Below are 27,976 nucleotides of genomic sequence, written 5' to 3'. Positions count from 1 at the left end.
AGTTTATCTTCATGCATTTATTGCACCATTAACAGCATAGGTGTTATTTTTGCTGCTTTAAAATAGGAGTGTGAGTGTGTGTGTGTGTGTGTGAGAGAGAGACAGACAAACTTGGGGCTTCTTTCCCCAGAGTACACCAATAACTGGAAAACAGTTAAGATGACACCAGTGTCAATCACAAGAATTAATAAGACATTTATTGACTAGAATAGAAAACTTCAGGAAAACTATTTAAAATCTGTCTTTGTAAGAGGAAGGAAGCCTTCGTAAGTGATTTAGCATCCACCTTTCCAATTCAAATATGACAATATACATTTTTCCCAACACCCCATATGTCCGCCGGTAAAAAAGAAAAAAGAAAAGCATGCAGAGGTAGGGAAAACTAGACTCTGTCCTAAATCGAATACATACGTAAAATACACAAAGAAGCAAAATGCAGAATTTTCTGAAGTTGAATTTGTTTCAAGGTCCCTGTTTCTCTTCAAAGCATGATACCTACAACTAGCTCTTCTCAATAACTGTTTTCTTCTCTCTCTACCCACTCCCTCCCCTGCTTGGAAGTATAGATTGTTATCTGAATTCAGATCTTCCCTACAGTTAAAAAAATGGCATATTAGATGGTTAGACTTATCCCTGCTGAAATTGTGTTCAAAGCTAACTGCTCAAACAAAAACCATTGTTTATTCATTATACTTGATTTTGGTTTGTTATAATGGGTGGGGGTTTACAAGTTACTAAGAACTGAGCAGAGGAAGTTAAAACATTTTTATTTTTAATTTTACTTTTATATTTAAGCTGGATGGCTCTATAACTGTACAACTCTGTTCAGATAATAACTAGCTTAAAAATGTCAGGTGCTAGTGGATATAAATGCACTGAACAGGCTACTTGCTTGAAAGATGCATCAGGAATGGCAAATGAATGAGGCTATTTGTATTTTAGATTTGTTAGAAAGTGCAGCTGTCTTGTGATGACAATGGGCATAACAAATTGGATTCAAGCCATTTGCTTATTCCCCCTCCTCCCCAACTAGTTCTGCATTGTCCAACATTTGCTTAATATGTATTTATAAGTCAGACTAGATTACATTTAAAAAAAATGAATGCACAAAAAATTATCTTATATAGCACCCCCTAATGTCTTGAATGTTTCCTCCCCGCACCTGTCTTAAATGTTTGCTCCTAGTTATAAAAAGTTGTCATGCAAATGTTACGACTAGTCAAACAAAACGCTCAACAAGGAGTTTATATTACAGCTGATAAAGCATGTGAACTTTCCAGTAGTCACTCCCGCTTTTCTTTTTGTTGCATTCAAGCATGGTACAAGTTCCACTAAAGTAAATGAATTTCTTGCTTAAAAGGTCAGAGGAAGAGCTGTGTCAGTACTATTTTACTTCCACTTTAAATCACATATTAGTGCTATATGATCAGAAGGATGTGAAACACTTGGTAAGGCCTGATGAGTAGTAACTTCTTCATGACTTGGCAATGGAATTACTTGTTCTACCTCTAGAGCATGTGCGTCAATGAATATGTAGTCCAGGCAGCCGTGAAACCCACCAACATAGTTTGTATATGCAGGTTCTCCACAAGCACTTTGTAGTTTGAAAGGGTGTGTTAAAGACATACTGCACTTTTCTTCTTCGCCACTAGAGACCCAATCTTCATGATGTTCATCAATACTGCCGCTGCTAACAAAATGATACAGTCCAGTTGATGGGGTACTGTTAAAATCCCCACAAAATATGATTGGTATACCAGGATACAGCTCACATGCTATGTGCCTAATGTGAGACAAGGCTACAGCAGCTTGGATGAGACGAATGTTTCCACCTAAGAACATAAAAACACATTACTTGTATACTTTGTTCAGTAGTCTCAAAGGATTTTTCTCTTAAGATGCTGATTTAAGGTTTGCCTATGCATGAAATCATTCAGGACAACCTTCAAATGTTATGACTAGGGCAAGATGTTTTAAGCCTGGTCCATGATTGAGGGGACTAGGAACATTTAAATACACCCTCTTCCTGTTTTCCTTTAAATAAGAATGAGCTTGATTGAAAAGAGGCTTCTTTCACATTTGTTCAATCAGTTCCCTGGCTCCAAGGGAACTCTATCACTCTGCTTCATAGCCATCCAAATGGCTCCTTTCTACCCCATGTCCTCTAGGAACACCTGGAGATCAGGGTACCTCTCCTGAGCCTGACACTTGACTCTTCTGCTTGGCTATCTACCCCACAATGCAACCTTACCAATTCCAATGAGGATGGGGATGCTATATTTTGTGACTCCAGCTATATTAACAAATCATGGTTTGACGGGCTTGCCTATAAGAGCTGTATGCTAAACATAACCAGGCAGATTCTCACTATGACACAATCCCCTGTATGCAGGCACATTAGTTGTACTTTCCTTCTGAGAAGAAACAAGCTAGGAAAGCCCTTGCTTCCAATAATGAGAGTTGGGGAGACAGGATCAGGACTAGAAAAGTTTAGCTGACCTGATTATATACTTATGGCTACAGTAGCAAAATTACCTTTTGGATGCCAGTACAAGTGAGTGTTGGCTACGCAAATCTTCCTGGATGGCTCATTTGTAGACTGAAGAACTGAAACCTACACAAGACAATGAATGCTCTCATACAAAATATTAAAGTCAGAATAGAACTAGCAGACCTCCAAAAGATTTATGTAAAAACACAAGCTAAAGCATTTTAATGCAGTTTAAAAAAAAAAAAACATCTGCAAGAGATCTTGTTCTAGTGTTTTCCCCAACTCTTCATTTGATTGTTCCTTTTCAGTCTTTTGTCCTGCCCCACCTTGCAAGAACAGTGGAGTCCTTTCTTTGCACTCTGAAAAAGCTAGTACTACACTAGTCTGTATTTGAGAAGTTGATCCAAGCACTTATTAAAAATGTTTAGTGTCACTCACAAGAGAAAGTTTACTAGTCACACTATCTCTAGATGAGTGGCTTTTTCATTACCACAGTTACTAGAACACCAAACTAAGGTTTTGCTTGTAGAAATACTTATATTTGCACTCACCTGGAAACAGGGGACACGAAAAATAAAATCAAAGTTAAGAAGTAGGATTGGTGCTTACAGTACTGCTAAACAGGCACAGGTAATTATTTCAGCCGCTTAAGGAGTTTTGGTGAGCTGTCAAGGGCTGCGTGGGTAGCCCTGCCCCTTGACAATTGCCTCACCCCTATCCTGTGACTAGAAATCCCACCCCCTAACCCTTGCCCCCTGGAAATACTCCTTTTGGGAGGAGGGGTTGCCATCTTAGAACCAGAAAAAAAGCCAAATCATACACTAAAAATCAAATACCTACTATAACATTGTAATTTTATTACAAAAAATATTTTTGTCATGATTTGGGTTTGTATACTGTATGCAAAGGTGCACATAACTCAAAAATAATTTCTTAGTCTTGTATACTGTGGGGGTGTGTATGGTAGGGTGGGGAGGTTTGGGGGTGTTTATGAGGGGATATGGCTGTGTGTGCTGGGGGCACAGGGTATGTTGGGTGATTGTGTATATGTCGGGGGTTGAGACAGGGTGTGGGTGTGTGATATTTGTGGAGTGTGAGGGAGGGTAGAGGGGTGCTTGGGGTGTTCTTGCCCAGCAGGGTGCAGCTTCAGCCAGCACTGCACATAGTGGCAAGGGGCGCAGCCTCCGCTGGGCAGTCTCTATCGATGCATGCGAAGCCCCTGCATTCACCCGGCATGGGAGGAAAGCCCCATGTGCAGGAGCCAGCTGCCTTCCCTGCTGGAGTTGCGCAGCACAGGAGGGAAGTTGCAGGGGGGCAGGGAAGGCAGCCAGCTTCAACACACAGGGCTCCCCTCCCATACCATGTAAGGGCTGTGCATGCGCGGTGGGAAGCCTAAGCGATAGACTGCCCAGCAGAGGCTATGCCTCTTTTCGTGACATGCATCACTGGCCAGAGATATGCCCCACCAGGCACCAGCAGCTGCTCCTGCATGCTGCTGCTGCTGCTTCTGCCAGCTCCTGCCAAAGGGAACATGGAGAGATGGGTCCCCACACCCCCAACCCTCCCTTATGCCCACCTGAGCTCCCCCCTGGGCTCAGGCTCTGTGCTCCCACCCAGCTGCAGCTCAGACGCTGTTCCTGCCACTTCCCTTTCTGCTGCCTGGAGCAACTGGGAGGCAGGGGAAGTAGAGCAGGTCTCCAGGAGCTGCAGCTGTGTGATGGCCAGGCACTTCCACCCACAAGGGTGAGAACAAGGTGCAACAGAATGTTTGGGGGTGTATGTACATGTGGGCACCTCGCTTCCACCTTCATGGGCAGAAGGGCTGGGTTGGGTACAATTCATTGGTGGGTGCTACAGGCCAAATGAAAGGGCCTGGCAGGTCAGATCTGGCCTATGAGCCATAATTTGCCCACCCCTGTGCTAAAAGGAGTGACAGACTGCCACCCGTCCCCTGTCCCAAACCATAATGTTTACTAGTTTGTCATTTTATTTTTAATTTAGGCTCATACCAGACATTTTAGAAAGTGTGACTATCAAATATCCAGTCTTAACCTAATTTAGATTACAAGTTCACTTTAAGATGGTTTGAAGTCACAGTAAAGCAATTAAATTGAGGTGGATTTTTGATATAGGAAAAATGTAACCCTGTCAATTGCAAGTCCTTATTCCAGAGCAGTAAGGGCCAAGCCAACCTTTTTGGCAGGTGTGCCACAAATTTGCCCCACACTCTCTCCAACTGCCACTGTGATCCCCTTCCTCTGCCTGATCTGCTGCTCTTTCTGTTCCTGTCCCCTCCATAATCTGCTGTGTGCTCACCACATACAGAGGCTGCCTGTGCCATCAGGTGCAGTCAGATGCAAGTAAATGGCAGAGACAGACTGTTAAACCCATCCCAGAACTTCAGCAAATGAAGTCAAAATGCATTTCATGCTTTAAGCAGCCAGCAGGCAGCCACATACACTGCACTATGCAAAGTGCTCCCTCTCAATCCACATCCTCACCAATCTCCTCCTGCATGTTCCTGTTCTGCACTTCTGTCTTGCCCAGGAGCCACCCATTGCCCTTAATGAGAATCCTGCCCTCTGTAGTGGCCATGTTCCCACCTCAGCTGAAGAGCCCTGCTTCCCAACACCCACAATGACACTGCTAGGCTTGCCACCCTGTTCCAGGGGCTGACCTGGCCACAAACACTACCTGCAGCACAGAGGACCTCTGCAGCACCTTCTCCTGCACCACGGGGTAAGTGGCCAGCTTGTCCTGCAGCTCCCGGTGCAGCGGGTCCTCCTGCAAGGCCTGGCTAAAGGTGAGGTCATGCTGGCTCAGCAGCTGGAGCTTGGCCTGGCGGTAGAAGGTGGCCAGGCCTTCACGTTGCTTCTCCTTGATCTTGAAGAGCCCCTTGAGGCCAAAGGCCTCTAGGGCTGGCCCTAAGCTGTCTGTGAAGACGGCTTGGTCCACCTCCTGCAGGCACATGAGGTCAGCATGATAGCCAGCCAGCTCCTTGTGCAGCAGGCTCTGGCGGTAGTCAAGCTCCAGGGCGTAGGGAGCGCAGTAGGGAAAAAGCACAGTACGCGAGAACTCAGTCTGTGCGTAGGTATCAGCCAGCACATTGTAAGACACAGCGCGGAGGGACCCGGCGGGGGCCAACTTCCGTGTGTACAGGTGTCGTGCATCAAAGGTGCAGGCACCAGGCCCCGCCTCCACGGGCCCCATGCTCTCGACCTCGCGGGGGACACCATAGCGCTGCAGCCCATCATGGGGCGTGCAGTGCAGCTTGAGGCGCTGCCCCACATGCACATTGCTGGGCACGAAGACCTGCTGGTCGCCACCCTCGACATCCACCCAGGTGGGCTGAGCCCCATCGGCGCCGGGTGGCCGCTCACAGAACCAGCGGAAGAGGCAGTGGTGAGGTGCAGTGAACTCAGTGGCCAGCTTGGGGCAGACAGGGAAGCCGGCCAGCAGCGAGCGTGGCAGGTGCAACTCTGTGAGCATAGGCGGGTTGCGCTCCACACGGTACGTGATGTCGCCGATCTGCAACACGGCACCGTCCTGCCACGCGTCGGTGTTGGGCACGTCGTCGGCCACGGCCTCACCATCGCGGGAAAAGAGGCGCACGGCAGGCAGCGGCAGCTCCTCCCTGCTGGCCGGGCCCTTGCGGCCCTTCTTGGCCGCTTTGGCCCAGCCCTTGGCGGCGTGGACGGCGATGCGGGCGAGCGCGCGGCCCAGCGGCTCCTCGCGGTCGCGCTGCAGGTTCCGGGCGCTGCCGTCGCTCACCACTAACGAGAGAATGAGCTTGGGCTCGGCGGGCACGCAGCGCACCACGGCCCGCTCCATGGCGCCAGCCAGCCCCGCTGCCGCACGGGAGTACAGCTGCAGCCGCAGGAACCGGAGCGCGCCGGCCGGCACCATGCGTCCCCTGCCGCCGCGCCGCGTAAACTGTTGGAAGGCCACGGAGCGGATGTGACGACGCAGAACCGCTTCCGGGCCAAACCGACGTGTTGACAGAAAAGAAGCCGGCAGCTTCACCCCCCGCCGGAAGTGCCGAGATCCTTTTGGGAGGGCGGGGCTTTTGCTGGAAGTAATACAAGTCAGTCGGGAGTATGGTTGTTAGGGGGAGGGGTGATGTAGCGCTGGGTCTTAGCACCGCGCTTTTCCATCTCAGCTAGGCGGCGGGACCGTTGGGCCGGCTGTGCACGACCTCTGCGGGCTCCCGGCTCGGAGCGAGGGCGGGAGCTCGTTTTGCGGCGGAGGGAGGCCTTGCGCTCGGACCTTGCTGGGCGTGAGGCGCTGGGGGTCGCGCGGCCGTCCGGAGCCCCTGATGGAGGGCTGCAGCGGCGGGGCCTCGTCGTGGGGCAGGCGGGGGCTGGGCCACGGCTGCTCCGCTCTCCCTGCGGCGCCGCGCAGGCGTCGGGCCGGGCCCCTTCCCCTGCCTCCCCGCGGGGGCGGCCCCGGCCCATGGCAACCGCGTCCTGGCAACCAGCGCAGCCCGCCCAGAGCCGGAGCGGAGCGGCTCGGCTGGGCGCTGGGGGGTGTCCGCCGGGGCCGGGTGTCGGGGCTGCCTCGCCCCGCAAGAGCCTGGGCTGCGCCGCTGTGCGGACGGGGCCGTTCAGGTGAGGAGCCCTGCGGGACCGGGGCCAGCTGCCGGGCAAGGGGCCGCAGACGAAGTCTTGGCTCCGGCCATCCGGACCCACGTCGACTCGCCGCTACCGCCCCGCACTGGGACTGAAGGGGCAGCTTCTCAGACGCAGCCTCCTCCTGGGAGAGCTGCGCCTCGGCCCCCGACCACGGGGCTGTCCTGGGTCTTGCGGTCCTAGTCTGGAGCCTCCTGCCGCTCCTGGGCAGGGGGAAAATCAAACCGAGTGAAAGCAGGTTTTGCCTCTAGCTGAACTCAACCAACTAGCCGTTTCTAGATCACAGAGCACCAGGAAGCCATTAGGGATGTGGGCATCTGCTGGGATATGTAGCGATCATGTTAGCTATTGATTCATAGTTGTCAGGGGTGGGAAGGGACCTCATGGATCATTGGGTCCAGCCCCCCTGCACTTGGGCAGGGAAGACTGGTGGGGTCAGATGTTTTTTGAATGTTTCCAGAGTAGGGAACATTTCCACCTCTGGGGGGAAGTCTGTTCCAGACCCTGGACACTCAAACCATAGAGAAATTTTTCCTTATGTCCAATCTAAAGCAATCTGCTAGCAATTCATGACCATTATTCCTTGTCTTCCCCTGGGGTGCCTTAGTGAACAGATGCTCCCCCAGGCCCTTCTGTACTTATAGGCTGCTACCACGTCCCCCCCAAGTCTTCTCTTCTTCAGGCTGAACAGTCCCATGTCTTTCGGCCTCTTATATGATCTGCTCTCCAGACCTCTAACCATATGTATAGTCCTCCTTTGGACTCGCTCAGCCTTTACCACATCCTTCCTGAAGTGAGACTCCCAGAACTGAATAGAGCAGGAGGACAACAGCCTTGAGACTTGTTTGAGATGCATCCGTAGATGCACACCACTGCCCAGGGGCAATGTGTAGGGGGTCCATGTGCACCCCGTGATCAGCCATGTTTTCTGCTTAGGTGATAGGCAGGAGGGGCAGGCTGGACCACCAATGTCCGTCTCCCTGTGAACACCAGCTGGGGAGCAGGAGCACCATATGTAGTGCTGCGGCCACTTCCCAGTCAATGAATGTTGCCACAGAGGACTCCTCCCCGCCCCCCCCGTCACAGGGGGGAGGGGGGCATGTGCCCCCCGCCAAGTAAGGTGTCACCATTTGCCCATGCCAGTATCTTATTTGCTTTGCTAGCTGCAGCATTGGGTTGGTGGCTTTTCTTCATTCTGTGGTCTAGCACGACACCCAGGTTTCTTTTGGTTGTGGTGCTAGCAAGTATAGCACTGCCAACCCTGTAAGTGTGTTGCAAAGTGCTCCATCTGGGGAGAAATAATCTGCATTTCTCAGTGTTAAACATCATCAGGTTTTGATCTGCCCACAAGTGACTGTGAGCCTGTCTCGGTCAGTCTGTATCCCCAGCCTGTTTTCCAGCATGACCATGGTTAATTGAAGCCCTTCAGCTCCTGTTATGCTCAGAAGGAGGCCTCTCATGTCACCACCTTCCTTTGAAGCAACCTTCAATTTTGGAGTGGTTTTGGACAAGTTTCTAGTGCCAGATTTTCATGCTTTCTTTCTTTTTTTTGTGTCTGTATAACCTTTGGTGAGCATGTGCAAAGTAGGCTCAATCCACTCGCATTTGGGAAATGAGAGGAGGAATAGGGGATCCTGGTTTTATGTGAATCCCTGGCAACTCTCTGACTTCATTTCTTTAAATCTGAATTAATTTCAGAAAAAGATCTTCCTTCTGTGTAGTCTGACTCCCCTTACTTCTTGAATTATCATGCACTGAAGTTATACTCCTATACTTAGTTGTGATGGCTGCTGCTTTTCCTTTCCATGGAGGCCTAATATTAATAGGATACTTGGATCTTGAGCTATGAGTCAAACTTGCCATTGACCCCAAAGAAAACGGGGCAGTGTCTTTTTGCCTCATTAAGAAAGATCCTGCTCTCCTCTGAAAAAAGAAATCAAAATTCCCTCATAAAGAGAACCAAAATCTTCAGTTTTCTGGAACACCACTGTGTGTGTGTGTGTGTGTGTGTGTGTGTGTGAGAGAGAGCTTGGGATATGTATGCCTGCAAGTGCGTATGTATGTGTGTCCTATTCTGCCTAGGAAGCCAGCTGCTGCAATTTGGGATGTGCAGTGTCTGTGTGTGTCTCTTGTTTTTTTTTTAAAGCTAGAAATTGAGGAAAATGGAAGTGGAAGGGACTTCAGAGGGCATGTTAGTGGGTGTGTGTGTGTGTGTATTAATTGAACACAGTGTTTTGATATATTTACAATTTTAAAGTAATGTGGGAGTTACTAGTGCCTTGATCATTATAATTAAATTCTAAATACCTATACATTTTGGTATTTGATTTTGGTTTTTATATCATGGAAAATCAGAGCTCTCCCACCTGCTTTGCTCACCAGAATGTGTGTCCAGCTGTGGCTGTCCCCCTCACTGCTTTGTGGTGCTGAGCAGTCCTGATACGCTGGTGCCCTGCCCATGCTGTTTCCCCTCACTCAACCCGTGGCCCTGGAGCCCTGCTGGTGCCCCTCACTCCCAACCCACTGCCCACAGTTCCCCAGCATGCAGGGAAGGGGTTGGGGGCAGGGGTTATGCAGGAATAGGCAATGCCCTAAGTAACATGTTGTGGGGCCATAGGGAGGGCACATGCCAGCTGTGCCTTCATGGCTGCCAAGGTGAGGCACTGCAAAGTTGTGCCTCCCTGCTGCTGATGGGTGGACAGACCATCATCTTAGTAGCCATGGTAGCGTGGAGTTCCTGGCAATGGTGGCAGCACCAAGCCTCCTTGCCCCGCTCTGCCCTCCCACATGAAGTTGCACCTGCCTGTTGTTAATCCAGCCAGGCTGCAGTCCTGTAACCTGCTGTACCCCCCTGATATGTGCCTCTCCAAACCTCCATGACGTGTCACCTGTGCTCCCTCATGTCATCTCTGCCCTCATGCATCATCTGTGTCCCCCCCAGTAGACATACCTGGAGAGAGCTGCTCTCCGCCATGTTTTTCGGCTGTATTGCTGGTCATAAGCATGTGTGCACGTGCACATGATGCATGTGCCAGCCTGTAAGGGAAAACCTGCTGTTTCCCACATTTTTCTCCTTTAAAGGGGAAAATCTGCATTTTTCTGCAGGAAAGAGAAATCCTGGATCCCTGCTCGTTAGCAGGCTCCTTGCAGAAATGAAGAACAGGATTGGCTGGGTTAACAGAGTGTGGCAACTGTCCTATTCTGCCTAGGAAGCCAGCTGCTGCAATTTGGGATGTGCAGTGTCTGTGTGTGTCTCTTGTTTTTTTTTAAAGCTAGAAATTAAGGAAAATGGAAGTGGAAGGGACTTCAGAAGATTGTTGGGACTGTGACAATCTTTGTTTTGTATTGCAAAGTAGGAAAATGTGTTTATCTAGGTGAGAACCAGGCCTGTGAACTACTTGCATGGAATCACAGAGAAGGAGGCCTAGAAGCAGGGCTTCATGGGTCATCTAATCCAACCCTTTGCCTGAGGCAGGATCAACCCTATCTAAACCATCCTATACAAACAGTAATCTAAACCTGCCTCCTGTCAATCCTGATACAGAATAAACCTAACACCCTAATTTGCTACAGGTAAAGCAGGAGAACCATGGCAGCCAATGTTTTGCTTTTATAAAATGTTGTCAGTATATGCTCAAGAGTTCCTGGATAGAGGGCCACACATCCCTGCTGTAAAGGAAGGCAAAACCCCCACTAGTCAATACCAATTTGACCATGGGGTAAAATTCCTTTCTGACCTCAGATATGGCAATTGGTCTTACCCTGACCAGCGGAGGTATGAAAGGGATGTTCCATTCACTATATTAGAACCTGCTAATTCAATATCTTTCAAAGATGAAATATAAACAGATGTAAACATAATATTTTTATTAAGTGTTAACAGTGGTACAGCACATGTAATATTCCAGAGAGGTGTAGGAATACTACCAATCGCTATATACCACAAGCAGTAAGCATAAAATATGATTAATTGTTGTGGTTGGTATATAAAAAATTTCATTGCAGGGCCAGGGAGCTTTTGGATTCTTCAAAAGAAAAACTGACATTAATGTAGTTATACCTTCGCTTTTAAAAGGGGGGGGAAGGGGGCTTGTCTAACTCTTGTACTTTTTACATACTCAGAGGAGTATTCAGATGTTCAGTTTCCACACAAATATAAGTGCATTCTGTTCCGTTAAAGGACTGGCTAGGGATCTTATTTTGCTCTTCGTAGCTATAATGAGGCACAAGCTAAATTAAAAATAAAACAGCATGTACAAAGACATATATTTGGAGATCAGACTGTCTCCATTAACCCATTGAAAAGCCTAAGATCAAATTTACATACTTACAAATTAAAAGAGAACACAATATTTTTCACTTTATACCTACATCTTCAGGAAGCAGATAGTAGTGTATTTGTCCCTTTCAGGCTTTTTGGTAGAAGTACTTCTCCATTACTCTTTCTTCCTTCCTGATCTAATTTTTTATCTCTTTACCAGGTCTCTACATCCTTATCATCTTTAATTTTCCCTCGAGTTCTTTGATACTGCCCTGTAGTTTTCCACTCACTGACTTCTTGTTTTCACAAGAGGAAGAATTTCACAAGGTCATGGTACAGATTCCATTCCTTGGTACTTGTGGATCAGTCCCACCCTTCCCTGGCTTGTGCACCCTGTCCCTTTGGTAAGGATATGGGGAAGGAGTTTGTGGGAGTTAATGCACCAATCTTTGGCTAATCAAAGTGCAGAGAGAGTGATCATCAGTTTCCTAGCCTACTGCCTGACTGGATGTTTAAGAAAAAAGGTTGATAATTCTAATATAATAAAGGGCTTAGTCATTCGGTCTGTCTGTCTATAACATTCTTGGAGCACTCTGATCAGTTACTGAAACAACCACAGAATGCTCCAAGAGCATCATGGACAAGTGGCATTGTGGCAGAGCACTGTTACGACTGCAGGGACAGAAGGGGTGGAGTGGCGGGGGAAGGCCAGCGCCTCTGGCCTCACCCTCCCTCCTGACCCTGATCCCTGGAGGTGGTGGAGTGCTGGCAAGGACAGAATCAGGGGGCAAGGCCAGCACTGCTGGCCTCACCCCCCTCCCCTGGTCCTACTCCCTGGAGGTGGTGGCAGAGTGTTGTCATGATGGAGGGGATGGAGTGGGGGAGGCGGGTGAGGCGCTGGCCTCACCCCCACCTATGGACCTGCTCCCCAGAGGCATCAGAGTGCCACCGTGACTGCAGGGATGAAGGGGAGGTGACTGCTCCTTGGAGGTGGTGGCAGCATGGGGTACTAGCAGAGGGGGATGGTGGGGCAACATTCCCCCTCCCCTCCCTTGCTCCTGGAAAGCTGTGGCGGCATGGGGGGGTGGGGGTTACGGTTACAGTTAAGGTTAGCAAGCTTCCCTCCATCCCCTCTCGCTCCGCATCTCCCCCCACCCCACTTCCTTCTTGATGGGCAATTTGCTAGTCCATTAAGTAAAGGCAGAGTTATAATTGAGAAGCTGGAATGCAAGACAATTGAATGAAAAGCCTTCACCTCCAGCAAAAGCCAGAAGATAGGCAGGTTGGTATAATCCTGAAGGGAAACTACCATATTTACCAGCAGTGCTGATCTGGAAACATGTCTACAACCCAGTTTTCATATAGGCTAGGGACAGACATTACACACAAACTGGTTTTAAGCTGTAACAGAACAAAGGTTCAGTGCACATAAATTAGTCTGAAAATGCCTGAAACTGTTTTGCAGTAAACCTGTTTGAATGTAGTATCAGACTTAACTGATTTGGGTCAAACCGGTTTATGCAATGTCTGTCCCAGACCCCTTGCTGGTTTAAGTTAATTCAGAGTCCTCCAGCATTCCAGATGCTTTGCAACCTTGGGCAGGGGTCTGCTCTGTACTCCAGCCTGGCAGCACTGGCCCCACCCTCTGCTCCCTGGCTGCAGCTCTGACAAAAACTGCAGGTACAGTGGGGTCTGCCTGGTTTCCTTCTGCTCCCGCCATCCCCCTCACCACTTCCTGCTCAAGCAGGGATTCCTCCTTTCCTCTCTGCCTTACACAGACACCTCTCAGCATTAGCTAGTATACCACATGCTGGCTACGGTACGTGCTGTGGGAGACAGGACAAAGGCAGACAGAACAGTGTCCACTTAGGCCTGTTTAAAGCTAATCAACAGGTAGCTGGTAATGCCCCTCCATTCCTTGCTTGGAAAAAGTTGTTTAATAAGAGGTTGAGCTAATGAGAGAAGCTTTGTTTTGTCTGATGGGCTGATAACTTCCTGTGTAACTCCCTGCTGTGTAGCTAAGTGCTCTGTTATCAACAGACAGTGGCAGGGAACCCTTCCCTATTCAGAGCATCCTGCTGGGGCCTGGCCATGCCCACCTCAGCACAGCATTGTGGAAGGGATGGGATGGCTGTTGTAGCACCCCCATTCCCTGCACCTTTGGCTTTTAGCCTGAGCCACTGCAGGCATGTGTCTGCGTTTCTAGAATGAAAAGGGAATGTCTCAAAATTGGCTCAAGCGTTGCAGGTTAGACTAACCTCCAAAGACTGAATTAATTTTGGCTCAGGCTTTTTGAATGTCTGTCCCTAGCCATGCAGATCTACCAAAACAAAAAGAACAACATAAGTAAAGTTCATCTTACAGCTTTCAGAGCCACACATACCAGATCTAGTTACTTGCTTTTGTATGTGCCAATGAAAGAAGAGAGCCCTAATTATCTCAGTTTACTTTGAAGTTTAAATATAGACTTTTCTTTTTTTTAGAAAATATAGACTTTTCTCTTACAGAAGTGTGAATGCTCTGGCGCTTGGATTATGGAAATTATTGCAAGTAACACATTCTGCTGCAAGTACAATTTAATCTGTGATTTATTCTATCTGTTTTTGGGAAGATGTATCTTAATATCTTGTTTTATTATGGTTTTAGATGGCGCTTTCAAATAGATCAACAGCACCTACTGAAAAAAAGAGTTGGAGCATGCGGTTGCCACCGATCGTCTTTCCTACAGCAATCACAGCTGATGTTTCACCAACACACAATAAGTTACTGAAACACCGAAGATTTAAGGAACAGCAAAAGATACTTCATCAGATAGTGTGAGTTAAATTCAGTTCAATAAATAAGTGGTATTCAAGCTTGAAATTAAAATATCAGTTTACTCTGATATAGCTGAGAGGTTTTAAGAGTTTCTGTCTAGAATTCTGCATTGCTATCCAGTGCAATACTCACTATAGTATTTAAGCATCATCTGTACAAAATTGTATAGCAAAGATGGTGAAATTTCTTGATCCTTTTTTTTTCTTTACAGGGTCAGAACTCTTCTGGGATAAGGTTAGGAATAAAGGAAATGTTTAGATTTAAGTAGCACTTATGATGGATGTTGGCTACAAAGGACCAACTCTCGGGATCATCATAAACTCTAGCTTATTGGACGGGATGTGATGTTACCTCAAAGTTTGCATTTATAATTTTATTGGTATGAGGGGCACTGGTCACCTTAACACATAAACACACTCATGCACTCACTCATTCAAACCCATGTCACTTAAACCCATGGGGCACATCCAGACGAGCGCGCACGTGCCTCTTGCCCTGTCTCAAACCCTTTTGAGGCAGGGCAAGAGGCATGTGTGGAAACAAAAAAATGTTCCCCACGCTGCATGTTTGCAGCACAGGGAGAAAATTAGACCGAAAAAAACCAAAACAAAAAAAATGGGGCAGAGCACAGTCCTGGAGTGTGCCCTGAGGCAACTGGAGGCTGGGTCCTCCAGGGAGACACCCTGGCTGCCAGAGCATCTCCATGGTTGGCCCCTCGCCCTGGTGCTGAAACGTACAGCCGGCCAGGCCGCGTGTTCAGCACCAGGGCTCCGGTGATGGTGAGTAAGGGGTCGGGGGGGGGCTGGAGGAGGGGGGAGGGGACCATGGAGGGGATCCCCGCCAGCTCCACCTGTTCCCCTGGCCCCTCCCCCCGCCAGCCCCCCAATCCCTGCCCAGCCAGGTTCTGCTGCCCTTGGGGCTCCTCTGCTGCCCAACTGGGCTGGGCCCAGGGCAGCAGAAGCAACCCCAGGGCTGGCAGGATCTGGCAGGCCTGGTGCATGGTCCCCGTGCACTGCACTAGGTCCTGGTGCCCTGGGCCCAGCCCAGCCTGGCCCAGCCAGGCAGCGGAGGGGCCCCAAGGGTGGCAGCACCTGGCTGGGCCCAGCCCAGCTGGGTGGCAGAGGGGCCCTGGGGGTGGCAGGATGTTTTTGGGCCCAGCACACAGTCCCTGCACACCGCGCTGAGTCCTGCCACCAATGGCCCAGCCCAGCTGGGCGGTAGAGGGGCCCCAAGTGTGGCAGGTCCTGCTACCAAGGGCCCAGCCCAGCAGCAGAGAGGCCCCCAAACCTGGCTGAGCCCAGCATGTGGTCCCCATGTGCCTCACTGGGTCCTGTCAGCAAGAGCCCAGCCTGGCAGTAGACAGTCCCCAGGGCCAGCAGGACCTGGCTGGGCCCGGTGCATGGTTTCTACGTGCCGTGCCAGATCTTCCTGCCATGACTCAGAGTGCCTCGCTCCTAGTTTCGTAGTTTCATAGTAGTTTCATAGTAGCTAGAGTCGGAAGGGACCTAGGTAGATCATCTACTCCGACCCCCTGCCCTGGCAGGAAAGAGCACCGGGGTCAGATGACCCCGGCAAGGTGCTCATCTAACTTCCTTTTAAAAATCCCCAGGCTAGGAGCCTGCACCACTTCCCCTGGAAGCTGGTTCCAGGCCCTAGCCGCCCTGACTGTGAAGTAGCACCTCCTAATATCTAATCTAAACTTACCCTCCGCCAGCTTGTGACCGTTATTCCTGGTCACTCCTGGCAGCGCATGGGGGAACAGGGACTCCCCCAGTACCTGCTGATCCCCCCTGACCAGTTTGTAGCAGGCCACAAGGTCCCCCCTTAACCTTCTCTTGTGGAGGCTAAACAGGTTCAGGTCCCATAGCCTCTCCTCATAAGGCCTGCCCTGCTGACCCCTGATCATACGAGTGGCCCTCCTCTGAACTCTTTCCATATCGTCCACGTCCCTCTTGAAGTGTGGTGCGCAGAACTGGACGCAGTACTCCAGCTGCGGCCTGACCAGTGCCGCATAGAGGGGGAGGATCACCTCCCTGGACCTGCTTGAGATGCATCTGTGGATGCATGACAGGGTACGGTTGGCCTTCTTGACTGCCTCCCCACGCTGCCGGCCCATGTTCATCGTGGAGTCAATGACGACTCCAAGATCCTTTTCCGTCTCCGTGCTGGCAAGAGGGGAGTTCCCCAACCTGTAAGTGTGGTGCCGGTTCTTCCTCCCCATGTGCAACACCTTGCACTTATCAGTGTTAAACCCCATCCTATTCTCATCCGCCCACCGTTGCAACCTGTCAAGGTCAGCTTGTAGCCTATTGCACCCTTCTAGTGCACCCACATCCCCCCACATCTTAGTGTCATCAGCAAACTTGAACAGGGTGCTTTCTACCCCGTCATCCAAGTCACTGATGAAGATGTTGAACAGTGCGGGCCCGAGGACTGAGCCCTGCGGAACCCCACTGCCCACGTCCTTCCAGGTCGAGAAGAACCCATCCACTACCACCCTCTGGGTGCGGCCCTCCAACCAGTTGGCGACCCATTTGACCGTGTGGGCATCGACACCACAGTCTCCCAGCTTTTTGATGAGGACAGGGTGAGAGACAGTGTCGAAAGCCTTCCGGAAGTCCAGAAAGACTACATCCACAGCAACCCCTGCGTCTAATGATTTGGTGACCTGATCGTAAAAGGCCACCAGGTTGGTCTGACAAGACCTGCCACTGATGAACCCATGTTGGTTGCCCCTGAGCATGCATTCCCCCGCACGGCCCTCCTGGATGTGTGCCAGGATAATTTTTTCAAAGAGCTTACCCGGGATTGAGGTAAGACTAACTGGCCTGTAATTTCCCGGGTCCTCTTTTTTTCCCTTTTTGAAGGTAGGGACCACATTGGCCCTCTTCCAGTCCTCCGGCACCTCACCAGAGCACCACGAGTGCTCATAGAGCCGCGCCAGGGGTCCCGCAATGACCTCGGCCAGTTCCTGTAGAACCCTAGGGTGAAGATCGTCCGGACCAGCGGACTTGAACACGTCCAGCCTCTCCAGAAGTATCCTAACTAACTCCTCGCTAACCCCTGGCCCAGGCGTGTCTCTCCCGGGGCCCGAGGGGGGCCCAGCAGGGAGGTGGCTGAACTGGTCCCTACTTAGGAAGACAGAGGCAAAGAAATCGTTAAATATGTTAGCTTTGTCATCTGGCGTGATGACTAAGTTGCCCATCGTGTCCTGCAGGGGCCCCACATTACCCGGGACCCTCTTTTTACCCCCTATGTATTTGAAGAAGGACTTCTTATTGTCCTTAATCCGGGAAGCTAGTCCTATCTCCATCTCTGCCTTGGCCCTCCTGACTGCCCCCCTACATCCTCGGGCGACTGTAACATAGTCCTTCTTGGTGATGACCCCATCTCTCCATTGGGTGTATGCCTCCCTTTTAGCAAGGAGACATTCGCGGATGCTCTTAGTGAGCCATGGGGGTTTATGTGCCCTCCTGCTCCCTTTGCCCCTTGTTGGGATTACCTCCCTTTGGGCATGGAGGATCGTCTCCTTAAGGAGCAACCACTCACCTTCGACATCTGATTCCCTTCCCCTCTGGGTCCTCAGCGCTTCCCCAACGATCCTCCTTAGCTTGTTGAAGTCAGCCCTCCTAAAGTCTAGGGCTGTTGCCTTGCTGCAGCCCTTTGCCACCTTACGCTGGATGGTGAATTCCAGCAAGCGATGATCACTGTCTCCCAGGTGGCCCATCACCCGCAGCCCCCTCACCAGGTCATCACCCGTGGCCAGCACCAGGTCCAACAAGGCATCTCCCCTGGTGGGACTGTGCACCTCCTGGGTTAGATGGAGGTCCTGCACTCTGGCTAAGAACCGACGTGAGCGATCAGACTTGGCTGACTGCTCCTCCCAGCAGATGTCTGGGAAATTCAGGTCCCCCATGATGACCACATCCTTAGCCCTCACTGCCTCTGCGAGCTGACCTAAGAATTCCTGGTCGAGCTCTTCTCCCTGGTTGGGAGGTCTATAGTAGACTCCCACCGTTAAGTCTCTCTCCCCTGGACTGCCTTTTACTCTAACCCAGAGCACCTCAGAGTGCCCCCCCTCTACCCCCTTGCTGATTAACGAGGAAGTATATTCCTCCTTGATGTAGAGTGCTACTCCTCCACCTTTCCTTCCTATCCTGTCCCTCCTGTATAGCCTATAGCCCTTGACACTCACCGCCCAGTCATGCGATGAGTCCCACCACGTTTCTGTGATCCCCACTATGTCAGGGCTGGTGACAGCTAGGAGGAGGGCGAGTTCCTCCCGCTTCTTCCCCATACTTCGAGCATTCGTGTAGAGGCATTTGAGGCCTCCAACGGTTGTGCCCACTGACCCCCTAGTCTCAGCAATGCCCCGTCCCCCATCACTTACCTGTTTCTCCCTTTTGACCATTGTTCTGGGCTCGCTGGCTGTTGCTGGGCCTGGTAGTTCATCGTCTCCTCCGCCCTCATCTTCCCCCTCCCCCGACGAGCCTAGTTTAAAGCCCGCCGAAGGAGGTTCACCAACCTGGAAGAGAACACACGCTTACCTTTAGGGGAAAGGTGGAGCCCATCCCATCCCAGCATGTCTCTCATCACGATGTGCCGGTCATGGCTGAGGAAGCCAAAGCCCGCCTCATAGCACCATTCCTGTAGCCTCCAGTTGGTCTCCGCTATGCACATCTCGTGGCGTCTGCCTCGACCACTCACTGGCAGGATGGAAGAGAAGACTGCCTGTGCGCCCATCTCCCTCAGCACGCCTCCCAGAGCATGGTAGTCCTCCATCAGGCGATCAGGGGCTCTCCTGGCCGCATCGTTAGTACCCACGTGCTGCTAAAGGCATGGGCCCTGGGCAGGGAGGCTGGGGCCCTGTGTGGGATAGGGGCTGTGGGCATTCATTGAGGAGCTGGGGCCCTGTGGTGGGGGGGGCCTGCACCCTGTGGGGGCCAGGGGACCCAGCCCTCCTGCGCACCTGCTCCACAAGGTCCCCTACACCCACAGTCCCCCCAATTGTGTTAATTGTAGAAAAATGTGGAGTTTGGGATATTACTAAAAATGGATTTGGGATGCTGTTGAAGCAGTCCAGCTGGCACAAGGGGTAGTGTCCCCAGGTACCAAGTGACCGAGCCCCAGAAGTTCTGGAGAGCGAATAGCCCTGAGCTGCTTGCCAGGGCAGCTTTTTGTTGTGGCGAAATGCCGGGCTAGTGGCTCCGGCACCGCTTAGGGGAGCCGCGGGCTTTGCGGAGTTGTGCAAGCGCGTGGCTTGTGGGGCGGAATTGAGGTAGCTTTTTAGCCGCCCTCGAGGTTTGCCGAGTTGGCACAAGTAGACGACTTAGAGTAAGTAGTTAGTGTCTCTTAACCTATAGGGTGTCCGTTGGTTCACGAGGTTCCAGAGCCAGCCCTTGCGTTCCAACAGTGGAGCTAGTCCAAAGCTAGGTGCGGCTGCTGGCTCCTTAAGTCCCAGAACTGGTCAACGGCTCATTGAGATGGAATGTTAGTAATAAAAGTTATTACAGAGTACATATAAAGTAGAATACAAAGATTTATTCACTCACCTGGCCTCACCCTCTTACGAGTAAGAGGGGAGGCCGGTTGGAACGAAGTTGCAGTAAGTACAAGTATAGCGAGCGTAGGTATGCTGTAAGCTATGATGAGAGGCAGTCGAGAAGTGGAGTCTCCGATGTTTCTTAAGTTACAGTATGCTGGATACTAAAGGGGTCTGTTGGTTCACGGGGTTCCAGAGCCAGCAGCTGCCGGCTCCGTAGTCCCAGAACTGGTCAACAGCTCATGAATGGGATATTCTATAGGGTGTCCGTTGGTTCACGAGGTTCCAGAGCCAGCCCTTGTGTTCCAACAGTGGAGCTAGTCCAAAGCTAGGTGCGGCTGCCGGCTCCTTAAGTCCCAGAACTGGTCAACGGCTCATGAATGGGAAATACAATGCAATACTGTAACACGGTGAATCGTTGTCAGTTGTTGGATTTCCGAGGCCTTTGTCTTCGCTAGGGTACGCCCAGGCAGGGAGGCTGAGAACCGGTCTGTGGGGTGATCGGGCCCACAGAGTTTTCCAGTTGTCGTCTCTGCTGCTTCCTGCTTTTTTGCCTCTTTTATAGATGTTTGTTGGACTGCCTCTATGACACTAACTATAATATATAGAGATAGGATAATTTTCTTTTACATAATTATTGCTAGGCAGATTTTCTACATAAGTTTCATTTCTGCAGAAACGACACTTCTAGATAAGAAATGAAATTTACAGAATGCGCATGTGTAGTTTAATGCCAGTGGAGAAAAGTACAAAGCGTTCATTTTGATTAACAGTCAAGACTTCAAGGTTACATAAATGTGAGAGTGCCGCGCAGCAGTTATACAGAAAAGGGAAAATAATATAAAGTTTTTGCTAAAAACTATAAGATAGTTACATTTGTATGGATGGAGCCAGGACAGGGCAGCTTTTTATACTGCTGGGGCAGCATATGTGCTGGCCCTGGGCTCTAGCTCCCCCTGGCTGCAGATCTGAGAGCAGCCAGGCAGGGTTATTTTGCCTCAAGTGGCGCAGTTTACTCCACATCAGAGTGCATGTCTCAGCATGTCCGCTGAGGCAAAAAGCCCTGGCTCAAATTTGCACCACTTCTATTTGAGCTGCTGCAAGTGCATGTGCTTGCATGTGTGGATGCACCCATGTAGTATAGCGTATAATGTAGTGATTGTGACAGCACTGGTGTCAGTATATCTGTCTATCCGAGGCCCTGGAGTCTGCAATCAATGGTCAGCTTCCTTCAAGGCAATGTCTTCTCCAGAAGGGGGTCACCTGCTTGTCCTTTTGTCTTGTTAGGTCAGGTGCTGGATGGGAGGGCGCCACTGAGGATCATGCTTCACTGACTTTTATCCCTTTTTGGCAGACTTGTGTGATCCCCCAGCATCATCTTGGCTGCCCAATCTGGAGGTCACTGTCCTATTTGGGTCTTGAGTAGTGCATGACAGCTTTCAGTCACGGGTTTCTGCCTGCCAGTGTGTGCAGTTTTGGGAGTCCACCCTTGACTTGATTGACTCAATGGCTGTATTTCCATGGGTTACAGAAATAGTCAATAGGGTAGGTGCTCAGTTCCGGGAACCAGCTCCTTGGCTTGATTAGCCTAAAATGGCTTGTAGAGTAGAGTTTTGTAATGGTAAGTTCCTCTAGCTAGGCTATTGTCAATTAACAGCCAGAGGTTCTTGCTTTGCCATTTAATTACCTGCTGATCATCATACATACTCGCATTCACTCAAGGGACCAGCCCAGTATAGCAGATTTTAGCACCTTACAATAACAATTTCAATGCAGTTTTTAACAATGGTCCAAGGTGTAACTTAATTCTACAGGGAGTACATTCTTTAATGGTTTAAAAATATTAACTATTAAATACAAAATGCCATGGTAGAGATGAGCCAGATGAAATATAAAAATGAACTGTGAGAAATATTTAAAAATGCAGTGTGAGGTACTGAGAATCAGAGACTACTGGGGGACAGTAAATGAGTTAGGTTAGCACCAGGATATATTTACAGTCTTTGAAGTAGATATTTTAGTTTTTTTGGGGTTTTTTTAGTGACTCTACTCTACTTAGCTCAGTCAATATGTAGATGTAGTTTGTAGGATTCTCCTACAGAAAGCCTTTTCAGCTTTCTGGCTTGCTCTGAGCCTTGCCACACCCTTGCAATGTGTGTGCTATATCTCTGACAATATTTAGAAGGAAAAAGAAATGCACAAAAGGAGGAGTGGGGGGATGGGGAGGAAAAAAAGGGGCTGCTTATTACAAGGAAAGGCACTTTCAGCCTTTCACATGGATGGGCCAAGTCTAGGTTCAGCTAATCTTTGGAAAAAATATTCCATAGTCAGAGAACAGTTTTTCTCTTGATCTCACCTGGTGGATCCTTGGCCTGGTAATTTGCATTGTTCTAGGGGAAATGTTCTAATGGTTTATATATCAAAGCACATGAATATTGTATATAGAAATATGTTGTATATGTGCGTAATTGTAGTGCAGTCCTCTTCATTTTAAGAGGTGTGCTGCATACTTCTAGGTCCATAGTATGAATCATTTTTCTTTTTACCCTATATTTATGAAATTCTAGTGTTACCCCTTCTGTTTTCCTGGGCAACCTTTCAATTTCTGAAAGGATAAATTAAAGCCTAGCTTTTATAGTTTTGGAGAATCCTTGCATTTGTTCACAGCCCACCTGTTTTTTGATAATTGGTGTGAGGTCAGATTGCAAAAGGGGTTTATCACAAAAAAGAACTTAATTAGTCGTGAGCAAGAGAGGGGGAGGTAATGGTATTTTTAATAGCAGTTGTAAAGTTAAGTTCTTCAAAGCCATATAGACAGACACTACACACAGAATAAGAGACATTTGTTGCCCTTCATATCTTAAAGTCCATGGTAATGCAGACTTTAAAAATTAATTACCATCTTTTTTCGTTCTTAATATTAGAAACCAAATCCTGATCTTCCAGTAATATTTCAAACGAGTACAGTGAGGCCATTTAGAATGCTTGATAAGCTGTCTCTGTCACGTTGTTAATTTGTTATAAAATAAAAGAACTTTCTGATAGGCTGAGACACCTCTCTTGGAATATTGTTTTAAGCAATTTGAGTACTAAATGAGCTTTTTTTAAAGTAGGGTAAGTTATAGTCCTTGATATAGTTAATAGACTAAGTAATATTGTTTGCAATTATGTTACGTGATATTTTTATTACACCGTATCAATACTGTCACTGGAGAATAGTGCCTAAATGTTGGTGCACAGTATGCAAACTGTGAATAGATTCAAAATTCTATTAATTTCATTCTTGTTAGATAGAAATTTTCATACCAAGACAAAGAAACTTTGATTTGGTTAAAGGGACCCTATCACCTTGAAATCTAGCTTTAGCGTTAAAGAACAAGATAAAAATAATTTAATATATCACATGTCTCTCTAAGCTCCTCTGCTAGTTTTTTTCCTAATTAGTTTCTTCCTTTGTGAAATGATTTGTTCGTCCTTTTCATTAGCATATGTCCTACAGAGAAGAAATGGTCAAAAGCTGTCACTTACATAAAAATGAAACTAAAAAGTAGAAAACAATTAGATTTTCCCTTAATCTCTGTCAGTTTTAAATCATTTGGGATTCTGCATGTGTTTGGAAATTTTGGTGGGTAAAGCTTGTATATGTCAAATTAAATATTTTAAAATTTAAAATATTGGATATAAGGCACCTGAAATGATCAGGTTCCCACTATGCCAAGTTCACCTCTATAGGTATAGCATGTACAATCTTTATTCTTCTGACTGGATAAATTAGATGAAGGAAGGATTCACTTCTTGGAAAGAAAAACAACTGTATTGGTGCCTCTATCTGTCAGAGGGTTTTCTGGTGGAGTCAATAGGAGCACATGTCTTGATGCACCTCCCTTTCACTGCCTCTGAGTCTTTTGAAGGATTGGGACTTGTGATTATGTATCCCCATTATGGGTGATGGCCTTACTGCCACTTGTGGACCTGTAGCCTGAATTGTACTGAGAGATGAGTCTGGAGCAGTCTAGGTACATTTTATTTGCCAGTGTACATGATATGTATATTAATTAGAATGGATGAGATGTTTTGATGCATAAGATGAACAGGATAAGTCAGTACCAGTCATGAAGAGTCTTTTACTGGACATTTAGCTATTTAAGTTATGTAACTTTTTTTCAATTTATGCATGGAGAAAAGGAGAACCTTTTCTTGATGTAGCTGCTGCTAATCGCATTTGAAAAATATAATTATGGACATAGATTAATTCAGGATCCAGTGAACATCATTCCAGTGAGTCTGATCTTGCCACATTTCCCTTTAAATAATATTTTAATTATGACTGAGACCTGGGTACCTCACTGTAGAAGAAGAAAGAGAGTAATGGGAAAAATCTTACTCTGTAGGGTTGAAATACTTAGTTTGTAGACATGAAAGAGAAATTTGCAGCTTTATAAAATAACTGCGTTTTTATAATATACTTCAGAATGGATCGAGCTTTAAAAGACTATCAAGCAACCATGGAAGAACTGTATCAGAGAGTTCCTACACCTCCAGAGCCAGAATTGCCTTCCACTGTGAGTTCTGAATTCCTTTCAGGTGTATTCTCACTTTGATTATGTAACAGCTTTAATTCCTTTAATTGTGCACTCTCAGTTTCAGCATTGCAAATGTAGATAATTAGAGCCCTGTCTTGTATAACTCTGCCCAGTTGAGCTGTCCCATTTAAGTCAATATATTTCACTTAAATGGGACAGCTATTATAATATATACCTCCTCTGCTTGGGCCTGTAGGGGGGCTGTCAGGAAAGCTAAGGCAGACATAGAGCTAGGACTTGCGTCCAAAATGGAAGATAATAAAAAGTCCTTTTCAAATATATAGGGAAGATGAAGAAAACACTGGGTAATGTGGGGCCCCTGCAAGATCCTCTGGGCAATCTGGTGGTTGCACCAGAGGAGAAAGCAGACCTCTTTAACCAATTCTTCACCTCCGTTTTCTTGTGCAGGGGCAGGGACTTTCCCACTGTGATGCAAGATGGACTCGAGGGGAACACTTCCAGTCCTCAGGTTGGGGCGGACCGGGTTAGAGAGCTTCTGGAGGGGCTGGACATGTTCAAATCAGAGGGTCCAGATGCTCTCCACCCCAGGGTGTTGAGGGAGCTAGCAGGGGTTATTGCAGGGCCCTTGGCATGGCTTTACAAGCGCTCGTGGTGCTCGGGCCAGGTGCCAGATGATTGGAAAACAGCCAACGTGGTCTCCATCTTTAAAAAAGGGAGGGGGGAGGACCCAGGCAACTATAGGCCTGTCAGTCTTACCTCAGTCCTAGGGAAACTCTTTGAGAAGATCATCATGCAGCACATCTGCAATGGGCCGGCTTCAGGGATGATGCTCAAGGGCAACCAGCACTGTTTCATTAGGGGCAGGTCATGTCAGACCAACCTGATTGCCTTTTATGATCAGGTCACAAAAGCACTGGATGCAGGTGTCACCATGGACGTAGTCTTTCTGGACTTCAGCAAGGCCTTTGACACCGTCTCCCACCCCATCCTCATTAAAAAATTGGGTGACTGTGGCATTGATGCCTACACAGTCAGATGGATTGCAGATTGGCTGAAGGGTCGTACTCAGAGGGTGGCGGTGGACGGGTCATATTCAACCTGGGGAGAAGTGGGCAGCGGAGTCCCCTAGGGCTTGGTCCTTGGGCCTGCGCTGTTCAATCTCTTTATCAGCGATTTGGATGAGGGGGTGAAGAGCACCCTGTTTAAATTCACTGATGATACCAAAATTTGGGGTGAGGTGAGCACGCTAGTAGGGAGGGAAAGACTGCAGCAAGACCTGGATAGGTTTCAGGGGTGGGCTAACAAAAACAGGATGCGTTTCAATACTGACAAGTGCAAGGTGCTGCACTTGGGCAGTAGTAACCAGCAGCACACTTACAAAATGGGAAACTCCCTTGAGAGCATGGAGGAAGAAAGGGATCTTGGAGTCATTATTGACGCCAAGATGAACATGGGCCGACAACACGAGGTCACGGTTGGCAAGGCTAACCGGACCTTATCATGCATCCACAGGTGCATCTCAAGCAGGGCCAAGGAGGTGATCCTCCCCCTCTATGTGACGCTGGTCAGGCCACAGCTGGAGTGCTGTGTCCAGTTCTGTGCGCCCCACTTCAGGAGGGATGTGGACAACATTGAGAGGGTCCAGAGGAGAGCCATCCACATGATCTGGGGACAACAGGGCAGACCTACAATGAGAGACTGTGGGGCCTGAACCTGTTCAAAGGACCTGAACCTGTTCAGCTTTCACAAGAGAAGGCTGAGGGGTGACCTGGTGACAGTCTATAAACTCACTAGGGGGGACCAGAAGGGTTTGGGAGAGGCCTTGTTTCCGCTAGCACCCCTTGGCATAACAAGGAATAACGGCCACAAGTTGTTGGAGAGTAGGTTTAGATTAGATTAGACATCCGTAAGAACTACTTCACTGTCAGGGCAGCTAGGATCTGGAACCAACTTCCAAGGGAAGTGGTACTGGCTCCTATCCTGGGGGGTGTTTAAGAAGACGCTTGATGCCTACCTGGCTGGAGTCATTTGAGCCCTGTTTTTGACCTGCCCAGGCAGGGGGTTGGACTTGAAGATCTACAAGGTCCCTTCTGACCCTACTTCTATGATTCTATGATTTATGCATATGTATTTTCAGGATACAGCTTTTACATAATAATATTTGCAAAGTTTCAAATAAAGAATTAAGTTTCTGATTTGACTTTTGTTCTTACAGTCTTAATTTAACATATTACCTGTTTTTTGTTGTCTTTCTCTTTTCGCAGATGAATAGTGAACAAAAAAAGCGAAGAGTGAGTTAAATCATTTGGTGTTTTACTTTTCTTAAGACAGCTACTGCATGTTTTTTATACAGAAATAAAACAGAAATTATGTATATGAGAAATTAGTAGCTAATAAATTAGGTCAACTTTTACCGTTTACCTTGTGGGATAGGTGAATCAAGAAGTGAAACAGGAGTTATCATTTCCATGTCTAGCAGAAGGAAAGTACTGCATGTCATATCTTTTGTATAAGATCTGATCCAAATTACACTTAAACTAATGGCAGGATTCCTATTATTGGTTTTTGGACTGAAGCTATGAATCACATTCTAGCTTCTTGGAGAGGTGCAGGGGGAAACGTTTAGGAAGCAGGGAGGGTTGTGCATCTGATTTTAAGAAGAAAACTGTATGTGTGCAGAAGTGCAAATCCAGGAAGATGGTATGCCTTGTCTCTGGAATACGAATTTATCTTGAAGAGTCGTTCTCCCCTAATGTCCAAATTGATGTCCCAACATATGCCCTAATTAGCCAAAGGGAGAAGGTCACACCCACTTCATCAAAGTGTTTATACCTTTTCCTGTTGGGTAGGCTAACTTAAAATGTTTCAGATTTGAAGGAAGTTTTTAATATTTAAGAATTTTAAAAAGTCAGCCCTTTCTCTGGGTTTTAATAAACCTGTTACCCAGAAGCAGTATCTTCTACTAGGATTCTGCAGCTTTAATATTAGTTTTAGAAGAGTTTGTCAGTTTGATCATCAGTCATAATAATGTGCTCCATAAGTGTTAGCAGAAATTGAGGGGGGGTAAAAAGAACACAGTACATGGATAGTACATGGATACACCATCTCTGAATAAGAAGAGGCATGAAAATGATTTTGCGTCTTAGAAAAGCCTTCATTATATTACTTTAAAAGATTGATAATACTATGATGGAATATAGGAGTGACACACAAAAGGAGTTTGTTATTCAGTTTAATGTAAACATTCAAAAACAAGTTATTAGATTGATAATAATATTGTCCTTTCAGATCAACTATCTCTTCATGAAGGAGTGTGTGGCCAGTAACCCAGTAGTTCCTATTCAACAGCAGTGGCTTATGTCCATGCTCAAATGGGTTCCTGAGTCCCTCAGAGAAGGCAAGGACAGAAAGTTACTGGTTGAAGAGCTTTTTGGTGAGGTAAAAAGGGATTTTGAAATGAGCATGAAGAGATGTGTAGGTAAGTGCTACAAATTACATAATCTTAATACTTGAAGTATGATTATATAAATGTTATCCTCTATTCAAAATTCTCTTGCCTAAAAAGATCATTTTCCTGGGTCATAGTTTCAGTCATATTACATGATCTTTGGGGAGATCCATTTGTTCCACACTTTTTCCTGTTCCCAAAAGCTTATAAAATAAATATATTGTAATAGACGATAAGGCAAATTA

At 48.0% G+C, this 27,976-nt stretch overlaps 2 protein-coding genes across 2 annotated transcripts in view; one reads left to right on the top strand and one right to left on the bottom strand.

Moving 5' to 3' along the window:
* Positions 1–169: 169 nt before the first annotated feature.
* On the bottom strand, positions 170–6,507 carry PDE12 (phosphodiesterase 12). The gene is made up of 3 exons (XM_090022246.1): positions 5,186–6,507; positions 2,536–2,614; positions 170–1,832 (listed from the first exon to the last, which is right to left on the bottom strand). Exons 1-3 carry the CDS (start codon positions 6,395–6,397, stop codon positions 1,390–1,392), a joined length of 1,734 nt encoding a protein of 577 aa, XP_089878372.1. The 5' UTR covers positions 6,398–6,507; the 3' UTR covers positions 170–1,389.
* Positions 6,508–6,969: 462 nt separating this feature from the next.
* Positions 6,970–27,976, top strand: part of DNAH12 (dynein axonemal heavy chain 12) — a 162,828-nt gene continuing 141,821 nt past the window's right edge. Inside the window, exons 1-5 of the mRNA XM_090022245.1 lie at positions 6,970–7,098; positions 14,027–14,196; positions 24,211–24,301; positions 26,548–26,574; positions 27,572–27,761. Of these exons, the coding sequence (XP_089878371.1) occupies positions 14,027–14,196; positions 24,211–24,301; positions 26,548–26,574; positions 27,572–27,761 (478 nt within the window). The 5' untranslated portion in view covers positions 6,970–7,098. The remainder of the gene's footprint in view (positions 7,099–14,026; positions 14,197–24,210; positions 24,302–26,547; positions 26,575–27,571; positions 27,762–27,976) is intronic.

Source organism: Crocodylus siamensis, chromosome 11 (assembly GCF_052110815.1).
Source record: "Crocodylus siamensis isolate JL-2025a chromosome 11, ASM5211081v1, whole genome shotgun sequence".
NCBI lineage: Eukaryota > Metazoa > Chordata > Crocodylia > Crocodylidae > Crocodylus > Crocodylus siamensis.
Note: the sequence above shows the minus strand (reverse complement) of the source record. Positions and strands in the feature narration are given on the sequence as shown.